This window comes from Rhinopithecus bieti, unplaced genomic scaffold (genome assembly GCF_001698545.2).
Source record: "Rhinopithecus bieti isolate Rb0 unplaced genomic scaffold, ASM169854v2 scaffold_3062, whole genome shotgun sequence".
NCBI lineage: Eukaryota > Metazoa > Chordata > Mammalia > Primates > Cercopithecidae > Rhinopithecus > Rhinopithecus bieti.
Window position 1 is genome coordinate 2,501,215 of NW_016804432.1, and position 14,436 is coordinate 2,515,650.

The 14,436-nt window shown below is 39.2% G+C and overlaps 1 protein-coding gene across 1 annotated transcript in view; it reads right to left on the reverse strand.

Annotated features, from left to right (window-relative positions):
• OSBPL6 (oxysterol binding protein like 6) overlaps positions 1 to 14,436 on the reverse strand; it is a 206,852-nt gene that overhangs the window by 73,962 nt on the left and 118,454 nt on the right. Inside the window, exon 3 of the mRNA XM_017868256.1 lies at positions 13,108 to 13,321. Within this exon, the coding sequence (XP_017723745.1) occupies positions 13,108 to 13,209 (102 nt within the window). The 5' untranslated portion in view covers positions 13,210 to 13,321. The remainder of the gene's footprint in view (positions 1 to 13,107; positions 13,322 to 14,436) is intronic.

Sequence of the window (14,436 nt, forward strand, 5' to 3'; positions counted from 1 at the left end):
TCAATTACCTTCCAGCTTTATCTTGGAATTATTATTATTATTATTATTATTATTATTAATTATTATTTGAGATAGAGTCTTGCTCCATCATCAGGCTGGAGTGCAGCGGCACAATCTTGGCTCACTGCAACCTCCACCTCCTGGGTTCAAGCGATTCTCCTGCTTCAGCCTCCCGAGTAGCTGAGATTACAGGCGCCCGCCACCACGCCTGGTTGTATTTTTAGTAGAGACGGGGTTTCATCATGTTGGCCAGGATGGTCTCGATCTCTTGGCCTTGTGATCGCTCACCTCGGCCTTCCAAAGTGCTGGGACTACAGGTGAGAGCCACTGCACCCAGCCTATCTTGGAATTATAAAAATCATGTTCCAATAGGATAGAAATTTTGAAAACAGTTAAAAGCCTAACTTTTAAAACAGAAAACTCTAGTGGATTAATCACAGAATTCTTACTTATTCAATTTAAAGCTATGACTAGTCATTAGGGAACACATCAAATTTAATTTCACGACATCTTCAGTTAACAAACATTAGTTCTTTTCATAAGGCTTCCTTTAAGATCATAATTTGTGGTATAATTTTTGTACTTTTCTTCACAAGATAGCTGTTTTCATATTCTTTCAGAGTGAAATGGAAACACATGCCACTACCTTCAAAGTGTTATACACATTATGTAAGCAAGTTAAATAAAGGGTTATGTAAACCAGTCAATTATTATTTTAAAATCAAGTTTCCTCTCAAATGCTAAAATTACAACTTAATTTCCAAGTAAGTTTTTTAAGGAACTTAGAACACACAGACAAGGTGGAAGTACTTACCAGCCCTCTGTTTCCCCTGATCAGAGATAACTGATGCATATTTAGCTTAAAACCAGGAACCTGGAACACATATTTCATGTCGCTCTTTAATTTGGTAAAAATATGCTCCTCGGGTTAGTGTTCATTGATCTCAATACCTCTTGGGCAGCAAGTGGAAATGTGCCAACATGACTGTAGTCTAGTTTACTTGGTATCAAAGACGCAGGTAAACAGATAGACAATGAGACACTTAATAATAGCTGAACGATTTCGTACAACTCACGCAGAGAGAAACGTGATTCTCAAAATGAGAGTCCAGGAGGTCTGTTGAATAGGGGTCTTTTCATTTACCTACTTAAATTTCATTACAAAGATATAAAGACATTGCTGGAAATGTTTTGGGCTGCGGCTACAAATTTCTGCATAGGCTCACTTTTTCTACAAATTTAGGATAGTAGTAAAGAGAATTGGTCCATTGCTCTTGGAATGTTAACTCCGTTGAAATTGTTCATGTAACTATCTTAGCCAAGCTATTTTCATATTCACAGATTACCCAAAATATTTTCAAAGAAAAATATCCAAAATAATTTAGAAATTTCTAAACTACGTTCTTCAAGCTTTCGGCTATTTGGCACGTCTCTCTTCTAGTTATAGCTGCTACTTTGAACGTAGCAACGCTATTTCAGTGTTACTAGTAACTTGTGTAGGATAGTGTTGATGATGATGATGATGACGATGGCAGTTAATATTTACTGGTTTTTACATTCCTATCTTTATGCTTTACATGAATTACTGCATTTCATCTTCACAAGCCTTTGAATAATGACTATTCAATGATCTGCCTGACTGACCAGAGAAAGGGACATAGAGGTTAAGAGTGGCACACAGTCACTAAGGGCTGGAGTTGGAAGGTGACAAGATTTTACTCTTGAGTCAAGCTTGTAAATATGGCCTTCTGAATTAACATTAAAGCTAATGTCAAATGACAAAAATAACAGAAATTTCAAATCGCTAAATGAACATATCACAAAGCATCTTCCACCACAATCTTCTGTGGATATAGAGAAGCAGAAGTGAGTGAAATAAAAAAGAAAAAATTATAGCACTCTTAAATATGGTACGATCTTAAGGATAATGTCTTTGTTACCCTTACAGCACACTCAAGTTAATTTCCAATTTCTAATTTATTTTTTTTCAAAAACACACTCAAACCAGACAATTTCTAATTTTCAAGAACTGAAAGCAAGTCAGCTAGCTTTTACTTTGGGAGTACAGAGTATGGGGCAGACAAAAGAACATAAATTTTGCAACCCTTCAGACCAGCATTCCAACCCTCATCTGCTATTTACTGTGTGACGTAGACAAATCATTAACCTCTTTCAACCTCAGTGTCCTCTATCTGTAAAATGAGGATAATAATATCTACCTTGCAAGACACTGCAAGTCACAGAGTGGGCATCTAGTGTATGCACAGTGCTGCCCAAAGGCTGGCACACAGTAGGCACCCAATAAATAGCAGCTATCATCTCAGTTATAAACATTACAGGAATAAATCTCTAGGAACCTTACACATTCCCACTGCCACAGAAAGATGACTTTCAAACAGTTTGCTGGTGTCTGACACCTAGGAGCCCTTTTGGAAGTGAGGAAGCCATGCCTTCCATGACCATCATGTTACCCAGCGAACCCAGTAACCATGGTCAGCGTCACCTTGTGATCAGGACATCAAAATTTGGTGAGACAGCTGTTAACATGAGTTAAGACAGATGGCCTATTCTTTAATGGGAAGGCAATAGCAGTGATGGCAGCATAGATTACATCCTTCTGAATACCTGCAGCAGAAGATGTGTGTGGATTTTCCTTCAAAAAGGTTTTTCTTTGTACTAGCATAAAATATTAAAATCACCAAAGCCAAAAGGCCATGGCTGAAGAAATAGCAATTATACTACTTTCTCCATTATCTGGCCTTCACTGCAAGATGCAGAAGTGCATTAACAGTAGGTCTCTATATAAGCACCCTTAAAATGAATGAAAGTAGAAAATTTTAGAAACAGTGGCTGAAAAAATTCCACACAGCACACCTGGGAAATTCTGAAGGGAGAAAAGCAAAGTCAGCACAGTCCCATCCCTTCCTGCACAGAATTATGAATCAGCCAGTATAGCCTCACCATTGAACTGGTCTGTTTTAAGACACCCTGTGTTGTAAGAAATACCATGTGGACCCATCAAGTGGTCCATTGATAGCAAAGAGTAGTTCAGCGATATTGACTATGAAGAGATAAAAGGTATGGGAATAAACAGCTTTTTAATTCCCATGGTTGCCTTTAAGTAGAAATAGAACCAGAACTTACTGGTGAACTTCCTCCTGATTCTGTACTCACAACACTCAACAGCATAATCAGAGGAAACCACAACAACCAGAGTATAAGCACATACGGATCATGCTTCATTACAGCAATTATAAACAAACGGCAAATCACATAGACAAATACCAGGGCATATCAAGAGCTAATGCTCTGGAACATGTAGAGTCAGTTTAAAGCAGGAAAACTGTGACGTGAAAAGAACACTAAAGTTAATCTGTAATTTTCTAAAAGGCTTTTAAAATTACCCAGGATAAGGATTTTTCAGTATGATAATCACTCACATGATTTTGCTAACAATACAAGCAAAAAAAAAGAGGCCATATATCTTTTTAATATTTATGTAGGTTCATTTGAGGCAGAAAGTTGGACTGTTTTGATTACCCTTATAAACTGAGAGCATATCATTCATATACATATCATATTCATTCTTTCATTCAGCAAATATTTATGAGAATATGTATTGATATCAGATCTTATATTTATGAGAATATATATTCTTTCATTCAGCAAATATTCATCATATATAATATGTACTCATAAATATTTGCTGAATGAAAGAATGAATAACGATTCACTATATATATATACTCACATATATATATAGTCTAAGTTCCTGCTGAGACATAATTAAGTTAAATTACTGTGAGATCAAATGTAAGCAGGAAAGAAGACAAAAGGTGACCCAGCTCACGCCTCAGCACCTCAAAGTGGTTTGAAAAACCTGTGCCAAGCTTCCCATGTGGCATAATATCCTTCATACTCATTTAACTTCTAATTTTATTCTTATTGAGGTGAGGTCTGCAATTTCATTATATTTTAATATAATACATAATGATATTTAATATTTGCTGACAAATTTATCACATTTACTACATTCCAAATACTGTTTTAAAGATATACACACACAAACTCATATAATATGAACCTTTAGAAAAACACATTCATTGCAGAAATTTTTTAGGGAAAACAGAAAATAGAAAGTAAAACCACCCATAACCAGCAATAAACTTTTCAATATTTTGATATATTTTCTTTCAGCTTTTTTTCAATGCATATACACACTTAATTCTTAAAAACAAAATGAAAAAAATTGTTTTTTCAATTTAATAGACTTTTTGTTTGTGTTTTGGTTTCAATTGGCAATACAGTCCTCCCTTGGTATCCTTGGGGGACTGACTCCAGGACCTTCTGCAGATACCAAAATCTACAGATGCTCAAGTCCTTTATACATAATGCCATAGTATTTGCATATAACCTATGCACATCTTTCCGTATACTTTAAATCATCTCCATATTACTTATGATACCTAATACTATGTAAATGCGATGTAAATAGTTGTTATACTGTATTGTTTTTTATTTGCATTATTTTGATGGTTGTATTGTAGCAGGGGGATATTTTCAATCCATGGCTGGTTACATAAACCGTGTTATGTATGTAACCCTTTATATGGCTCAACAATGGCTGATTCAGTCCACGGATCTGGAACCTGTGGCTACGGAGGTTTTAAAAGTAAAATGTTCCCATGGCATTAAATATTCAAAAGCAATTTTAGCAGCTGTGCAATATTTCACTGTATAGCTATGAGAGAGGTTATTTAAATACTTCCTTGTTGAATGTTATACAAGGTTCACTTCAAAGTATACAGGAGGCCCAGACATCCAGCTTGGCAAGTATTACAACATCTAATAGTGGAGGGGCCAAGAATAAGGGCTCCAGCAACTGCATTCCAGGGAGCAAATTCTGTCTCCACTGCTCATTAGCTGTTGGCAAGACATTTCACCCCTTTGACACTTCCAGCCTTCCACAGTGAGAGCTCATGAAATACTAGCTGTTGCTGGTGTTATTCTATTGGTTTGTACACACATTTTGCCTAATATATAGACTCTTCAAAACACCCAGTTTGCATCCAAGCCACAAAAATTGGTCCCAGCCTGAGCTTTTGCAAACAAATATTATTTTCTCACTGACACTGGTCCTAAGTCCCAAAAAGTTGATTCCATGGGATGGGTGGAATCCCAAAAAGGCTAAACTGAAATTTGAATCAACTCAATAATTTAAATATACCCAGCACTCCAGAGAGGACAGTACAGATTTTCAGATCAGGTTAGTGTTTCTCTCTGAACTGACAGTTGGGTTCCAGGGTCATCCTGCAAATCCCTGGGTCCAGTGAAATTCTACACAGAGCTAATAATTCAGGTTATATTCCTCCTTACTGGTGACACTGGAGGTGATTATAATTGGAGCTTAGGTATCAAATCAGGGATGCTTGACTTTCTTTTCTCTAGAAATTAGAACATTTTCGTTTGAGATAACATTCTATTTTTCACAACTCAAAGAAATCCATTTCCTATTTAGAAGATTTGACACTATGTCTCAAAGTAGTGATTTAGTTATTTCATTCAACAGAGCGATTCGAAGATGCTCCAGAGGCTCAGTCGGAAGAGACAAATTCCAATTCAGTTCATGTATATGCTGGGAGATCTTTTTATTAGCCTGTTTATTCAACAAGAAAAATTGTTATGAAAACTTTGTACATAAAGGATAGTTGATGAGAGACATTTTTACTGTCTGGTTTTCCAGGCACCTTCTTTACTTATAATGAGTTTCCTGTATAACAGATGCTGCTGAAATCTGCTCTGAGTGGCCCTGTCACTAGTCCATGGTTACACCAGCACATGGTCCCACTGAGTCACTGCTGGGGATGGCTTTAACATGTCACCAGTGGGCTTTGAATGAACAGGCCACTGTTGGTTTTGAAATGTACTGCTGTTGATAATACGTAGGAAATATTTTCGATACTAGTGTAATTGAAATATATAGTTGTTAAAAGATGGACCATGATACTGAATATAGATTTTGTAAAAACTGGTAAGAAGATGAACTTCTAGCCTCTTACGACTTATTTATTTTTTATCAATTATAATTTTTTCCTTAAAATGTTATTTATTTTATGATCTCTGAGCTTCAGCAAACTTTGAGTCATTATGAAGGCTGGCTGGCTTTTCTTCTTTGATTTTCATTGAACAAAAAAATTGACTCATTTAAGGATTCACAAGGTCTAACCTGGTGGAGATATATATATAAGAATTCACTCATGACAGATGCTATCAACTGAAAAGTATGCATTCCAAACCCTACATTCTCAGAGCCATAGTGTCTGATTTTCTGATACGACTTGAAAATAACACAAATAAAAATAATCATTGGTTCCAAATACAGGACTTGCTTTTGAAAATGCAGATCCTTGGGCATAATCCTAGAACTACTGAAAATGCCTCAGAAACATATATTTTGTTAACATTCTCTAAAATATGTAAGTATAGGCCAGGCATGGTGGCTCACGCCTATAATCTCAGCACTTTGGGAGGCCGAGGCGAGTGGATCATCTGAGATCAGGAATTTAAGACCAGCCTGGCCCCATTTCACCAGAGATGGTGAAACCCCGTCTCTACTAAAAATACAAAAATTAGCCAGGCGTAGTGGTGGGCGCCTGTAATTCCAGTTACTCAGGAGGCTGAGGCAGGAGAATTGCTTGAACCTGGGTGGCGGAGGTTGTAGTGAGCTGAGATCACACCATTGCACTCCAGTCTGGGCAACAAGAGTGAAACTCTGTCTCAAAAAAAAAAAAAAAGAAAGAAAGAAATGTAAGCATAAAAGTATAAAAGTAACTATGGAAACAAAATCCAGTTAGTGGATCACAAACTGAGTGACCTTATTATATAATATAACCATAAAATGCATACTGATCAGGAAACAATAACCTTCATTTTAAAATAAAGAGAGGCTGGGTGCAGTGGCTCATGCCTGAAATCCCAGCACTTTGGGAAGTTGAGGTTGGTGGATAACTCGAGGTCAGGAGTTTGAGACTAGCTTGGCCAACGTAGTGCAACCCCATCTCTACTAAAAGTACAAAAATTAGCCAGATGTGGTGGCAGGCGCCTGTAATCCCAGCTACTAGGGAGGTGGAGGCATGAGAACCTGGGAGGTGGAGGTTGCAAATAGCTGAGATTGTGCCACTGCACTCCCGCCTGGGCGACAAAGCGAGACTCTGTTTCAAAAATAAACTAAAATAGGCTGGGCATGCTGGTTCACGCCCGTAATCCCAGCACTTTGGGAGGCCAAGGCAGGTGATCACCAGAGGTCAGGAGTTCAAGACTAGCCTGGCCAACATGGTGAAACCCCATCTCTACTAAAAATACAAAGTTAGCCAAGCGAGGTGGTGCACCTGTAATCCCAGCTAATCAGAAGGCTGAGGCAGGAGAATCGCTTGAACCTCGGAGACAGAGGTTGCAGTGAGCCGAGATTGTGCTATTGCACTCCAGCCTTGGTAAAAAGAGCGAAACTCCGTCTCAAAAAAAAAAAAAAAAAAAAAAATCCAAAAATTAGCTGGGCGTGGTGGTGCTCGCCTGTAGTCCCAGCTACTCTGGAGGCTGAGGCAGGAGAATCACGTGAGCCTAGGTAGTGAAGGCTGCAGTGAGCTGAGATGGCACCACTGCACTCCAGCCTGGGCGACAGACTAAGACGTCGTTCCAATAAAAAAAAAAAATCATGAATTAAACAAAATAAAGAGATACATCCCACTCCCATGAATATGTTTAACACCTGTGCAGAAGAATGCTCCCAACTCTCTGCTTTTGTCTGCTTTTGTCCTTCACGTGATTCCACTTATTCATCACACGTCCACTCTTAGGAGCAAGAGGAAGGGACTGTGCTCTCTTAGCTCCTCTTTGCTGCCTTTGGGCTATCTACTCTCAAAATCCACTCTTGTGGGACTTAGAACTCCAAATCATATCATCTTCTCTCCCTGTTGTCATCTCCTGACCTCATGATTATTCCTTTGCTGCTATCAAGACCTCTGGAGCCGAGCTCCCAATCTTCTCTCCATCTCGACTTCTCATTCATTCATTTATTCCTTCTAGTACATCCTGAGCATACCAAATGTGAGGTGCTGTACAAGTTGCTAGGAATACATTATTTAGTGAAATAAAACCCTGTTTTCATAGGGCTTACATTTCAGTGTTAGGGAATACAGGAAGGAAATACAGACATAAACAGGAAACAAACACAAAAACAAATAGATAACATGCCAGGTGGTGGTTAATGCTTTAAAGAAAAATCAAATCAGCTAAGTGGACAAGGAGAGATGAGTACATGTAGGGAAGGGCAGAGAAGGCTGCCCAAAGAGGGTACATTTGGAGACTGAGCCACGTGTGGGACAAACTGGGGAATGGCTGGATGAAAAGCAGGTGAGGGTGAGGGGACCAGAAGTGCAAAGGCCCTGAGGTGGGTGTGTTCTTAGCACATCTGAGGAATGCGCTGGAGAGAACCACGTAAAAGGAACATGGTATGCGGTCAGAGGATCAGGCAGAACCAGATTATGAATGGCTTTGTAGACAATGGTCAGCAATTCAATATTATTTGGGCAGAGATGGGAAGTCACTGGAGGGCTTGGTGCAGAAGAGTGCCTCAATCTGACTTAGGTTGTGAAGGAATTACTCCAACTGCTCTGTAAAGAATGACCTGTATGTTGGGCAAGGACAGAAGCAGGGAGACCCACTGGAAAACTATGACGATAGTCCAGGTGAGAAATGACGGTGGCTCAGACCAAGGTGGAGGGGGAGGAGGTGGCAAGCAGTCATCAGATTCCAGGTATATCCTGAAGGTAGAACCAACAGGATGATTCTTGGATTCCTGGATTTCTCACCAAATGAAAGAACGGAGTTGTCATTTACTGAGACAGTATGAGCTGGGCAGGAGTACATTTGAGAGGGAAATTAAGAGCTCAGTTTTGGACATGTTAAACTTAAGGTGCTTTCTTAAAATCCAAGTGGAAATCGCCCTTGGTAAGTTAAATATTACTGTGACTGACCTACTGACATCCAGGATCAGGGCTTACAAATTCAAACGCTTTAAAGGCAAGTCAGTCAACATAAATAAGTATTGAGGGCAGGTGAAGACTGTAGCCGATTAAAGAGTAAATATCCCAACTACACTGGAAGCCACTACTGAACCCAGTCTAGGGTTGTCATCAGAAATCTGGGATCAATGTTCCTAGACCTTCCAATTCTTTTTTCATAAAAGGAAGAATCTGTATTTGTAACAATCAAATCTTACAGGGAAAAAAGTTCCAGTCTACTAAATTCTAGAATTACTCAGTTAAATAAAAATTCTTACTTCGGGACTTATCAGTGTCCTTAATTGTGTAACGCACATTGCAAAAGAGATTTTGTTTAGCACTTTTCTAACTTATTTGACAGAAGAACTCTCTTTTAATGCAACATCTTAAGGGGCAAGCATTACTTGGCAAACACTTTGGGGAATGCTGGTTTATGAGTAAGTCCTAAGTGTTTCATCAACAACCCTTATGCTCCCTCTTTGGAAGTTTTAGGGCATATATTAATATGTTTATTACAGCTTATGAGTCATAGTTGATCACACACCACACACACACACACACACACACACACACACACACATGCACACACAGAGGCAATTTTGCTAGATTTTCTAACAGTTCATATCAGATTTAGTGAAATGCAAATGGAACAATTATTAAAGTCTTCTAACTTGTTAAGTAACTAAGAGGAGTCCTGACACTACCATTGGTGAAGAAACACTTAGTGAGCACAAGGGCACTGAGTCACTTTATTTCCTAGCTCCTCTCACTTCTTTGCCAACTACGCTACCTAATGTAGTGACAGGAAGGACAGCTAATTACTATTATGCACAGATGTTCTTTGTTTTACTTATCCGTGAGGAGGGAAGAAGAGAATGACAAATAAATCAGGAATGGAAAATTTGTAATAAAAATACAAAACTAATGTTGTTGCAGGTCTTTAAAATATATCCTCCAGGATATATTAAAACATTTGAGGTTCAAGGCTGCTCTCTGAAGACTTAAGAGTACATACTCTGTTTAAGAGAGCTCACAATACAGATGAGGAGATTAGTACATAAAAAGATAAACAAAATAGAACTGTCAAATATTGTCAAAAAGATCTATAAAAGCTCAGAGAAAGGAGAGGGTAAAGTAAGCTTGCGTGGCCAATGGGAGTGTCATATGAGCCAGTCTTTGATGCATAGGGAGGCATCGGGTTGAGAGGAGGGTGGTGAGAATTCCATGCAGGAAAGGCAAGTAGGGATAAAGACAAGGCAGTTCAGAACTATGATCAGACAAGACTGTTGAGGTTGGGAGGAAAATGGAACACAAGCCTGGACCAGATCATGCTGGACATGGGGTTCCAAGTGAGAAACTGTGGCCTTAATTGTGTAGGTAACAATGAGTCTGATGGATTTTGAGCATAAATCTGCCCTACTCAGGACATTTGAAATGGTGAGGCATAAGTGAGATAGTGAGGCAAGTGTACTCTTTAGGATCCTGGGTAGAGGTGATGAGCACTGGGCAAGGGAGCTGATAGTGGGAATAGAAGGAAATTATAATATTATGAAGGAGGAAATGATCAATAAGACTTGTTAACTTATTGAATGTGGGAGAAGCAAAGGAGAAAGGCAGGCATTGACCCTGGGTCTCTGAGAGAATGGTTATCCTGACAGCAAACTGGTTTACAGGTATTGATTTAAGACACAGTGGTACCACTCAAGCAGCAGTGCATTTAAGTAGAAATGCTCAATCAATTCATTAGTGACCTAGGACTAGAACTTGAGAAGGAAAGGTAACCAATGTGCATTAAGATACCACTGTATTCTCAGCTATGTGCTAGATCTTAATTTAGGAGAGAAATGGGGCTGGAGTTTGCAAATTGGCACCATCTGCATAGATGTCAGTCAAATCAGGAGAATGGAAAGGATTCAATGAAGCCAAATTTATCACACTTTCTCTATGTCCCTTCACTATGAAAACAGTTATCACACAAAAATAGATGCATATAAAAAACACTATATCACATCACATCACATGATCACTCAAAATATCTGAGTTCCCTAAGTTAATTCTGAGGTTTAGGCAGTGATTGAGATAAGGAAGGAAAAACAGAACTGTAATTGATCTCTTCTATTCTTCTCTCCCCTGAGGGAGGTAGCCAGACACAAAACAGGAGTCAGGAAGGAACCCCAGGGAAGAAAGTTTCTGGGAGAGTTTCCACCTGCTGAGATAAATAGGAGTAAAAGTAAACTCTCTACTTAAAGAATAATAACCCTTTGAAAAGTGTCTCTTACTTTTCTAGAACTCATTATCAATGTACAGACATGCTCCTTTCATTCCCATCATAAAACTTTCCATTCACAAGCAAGTGAAGAGTCACACATTCCACCTTCAGGCTCCCTCCGGCACACCAGGGTCTCAGTGTTTCCCTGTTGCTTTGCATGCCCATCCTGGAGCTCAGGTGCAACAGGCAGAATAACAACGCTCGACAGATGTTTCTACAGCAGTCATTCATCTTTTCCATTTGCCACAATTCTCCAGAGTGAGCTGGGTCAACTGCTTCCTTCTTCCCAGCAGTCAGGAAGGTCATGTTCCTTACAATGTCTCTCTCTCTGTTTAAATGCCCAGGGAAGGGAAAAACGAAGAAGCCATAACAAGAAAGAACAGCAAGGCAGGCAAAGCTAGACTCAATTTGCAAACTTAGAAAGCATCTCAGAATACGGTAGTTATTTAATATAAAAGTGTTTCCATTCCTGGTACTCTTACTTTCTTTGACTCTATAAATGCAATACAATAAATATTATAACTGTGTGTAATCACAGATTTAATGGCATGACTACTTATAACGAACTGAATATAGCTGTCATCATAACAAAACATAACATCATAACAAAAGACACCAGTATCAAAAGTTTCCCAAGACCCTGGAGTAGAAACACCTGTCTTAGGATCTGTGAAAGTGCATTAGCACTCCTTGATTCTTACAGATTCTCCTGGAATTTCTTGCTAAAAAGGAAGAAAGAGTGCTGGGAGGGTTTCCTAAAAAGCATCCCCAGCAGTGCATTTGCACTATCTAAAATGAATTCATATATGAAAGTGGCTGTCTCAAGACCCATGTCTATATGATGGCCAATCGAATGACTGATGTTCACACTCCTAGAAACTAGGCAATATGCTTTGAAAACATAAAACAAGAGGTGAGGGGTGGAGGGGGTGAAGGAGAACCTGCACGATGCTCACTAATTGACAGTTGCCAAAACGGAAAGCTTTTATAAAAAGGTAGTAACACCTACTTATTGGGAATTTCCAGTTATACAACCAAGATACTATCACAAGACAAATTATGATAGAAAATAGTTATGCTCAGACCTGTGCTGGCTGAAATAACAACCTGTTTTGACAATGAAGAACATTCATACGACAAATGCTCACATAACCCTGCCAGCAGAATCGCCACTTAAACAGTAATGACATCACAAAAATAACTTGCAAAATTGGCTCAAATGGAACCATGGGCGTTTTCTACCATAATTAAGTAATAACCATTTACTTTCTCTGTTGCCTGTAAACATTGTTTGGGTTCTCACTGCTTTTAATTCCTGGTATTACAATTTTATCCGTAACCTAATTCCCGAATCTAGCTGTTACCAGATTCCACAAAATATCGAACAGAGGTTAGTGCTTGGCAGCCCAGTGACAGCCTTATAGGAAGATGTCCTTTGCAGGGTTCATAGTTCCCTTTCCACCTCCATGAATGAAGAGAAGTGTTCAAGTTCTTGATGCTGGCTCCCCCTCCAGGTGCAGGGAGGAAAAGACAGCAGAGCTTCCCATAGCCACCCTACCAGCCTTCTGTGTCTGCCTTCTAAAAAAGAGTCCTAAATCACAGAGAAGCAAGAGTGGGAGCTTCATGACATCATCAAATGTATCTACAGAAAATAATGAGTTTTCACTTGGAATAAAAGACTTTACAAAACAATTTCAGAAATAATTAGCAATCCCATCCTATCTCAATGGTATTGTATTTGTATAAAACAACCAAAGGCACTTAATGCTCTTCTCTTACCTGCCTACTATCCCTTTGGGAGGATATCGAAGAGGAGGCACTTCTATGGGTTGGAGTGGATGTTTTATGAGCAGGGGAAATGCCCTTCTCATCTGAACTCATCGCTGCAGTTAGAGTCTCGTTTTATGCACTTAAGACCATCCCAATCTTCTCTCAAATCCACAAAGAAGTAGATGATTTTTCAGCTTCATTCCATTTCATGAATCAGGTTTGACTAGAAAAGAACAGGCAATATTCAGGGTGACTAAACCACCTAAGAGCAAAACAAACAAGCCTCATATAAGTAAATAAAGTCAAATGAAAATCATTATATTTAGGATGAAACATTAATTTGTGTTAGTGAGAGGAAGAACTCTGACACATTAGGAAATACTTCTCTCTCTAGATTTTAAGGTGGAAGATGGAAGTGTTAATATGCAAAAAAAAAAATGACTGCCAACATGAAAATGGGAAGAAATCATGTGCTAAAGTCATATTCTGTCCTCTTACATTTTCTTTGTTTTAAAGCAGATTATAATGCTATATTTGAGACCCTAATGCCAAGGATGCCAGATTCTCCTCCAGAAACATAATCTCTCCTACCCAATGGACTAGAATAAGAGCTCGGTCCATGTTTGTCTTTAGTTTAGCTATGTCATGTATGTGACGGTTAAATCCAACACAAAGTAGTCAGTTACAAAAGAGTTAATGCATTATGTTAACACATTATGTGCATCCTGTGATCCAGCATTTGTGAAGGTCAAGGAATATATATATCCACAGTTATTTGTACCTCAAAATTATAGCATGCCTACATGTGACTCTCAATAACCAACACGCTTGCGAACATCTACAGATTGACAGGGTATCTCACAGCAGGGGTAAATGGAGTTCCTTCACTTATGCATGGCCAACAGCCACTTCAATTTTTTTACTTGGATTCATGTAAGGAAGGTTTGCATTGTTAATATTGAGGTTAAAAGCTTGTGTCAGAGAGAAACTCTTAAATTGGCCTTGTCTCCAACACAGCTATGCTAAAAAGTGTTTAAAAGGTAAGCACTATGGTACAACATTAAAAGCTTAAAAATAGGCTGGGCGCGGTGGCTCAAGCCTGTAATCCCAGCACTTTGGGAGGCCGAGACGGGCGGATCATGAGGTCAGGAGATCGAGACCATCCTGGCTAATACGGTGAAACCCCGTCTCTACTAAAAAATACAAAAAACTAGCCGGGCGACGAGGCGGGCGCCTGTAGTCCCAGCTACTCGGGAGGCTGAGACAGGAGAATGGCGTGAACCCGGGAGGCGGAGCTTGCAGTGAGCTGAGAGCCGGCCACTGCACTCCAGCCTGGGC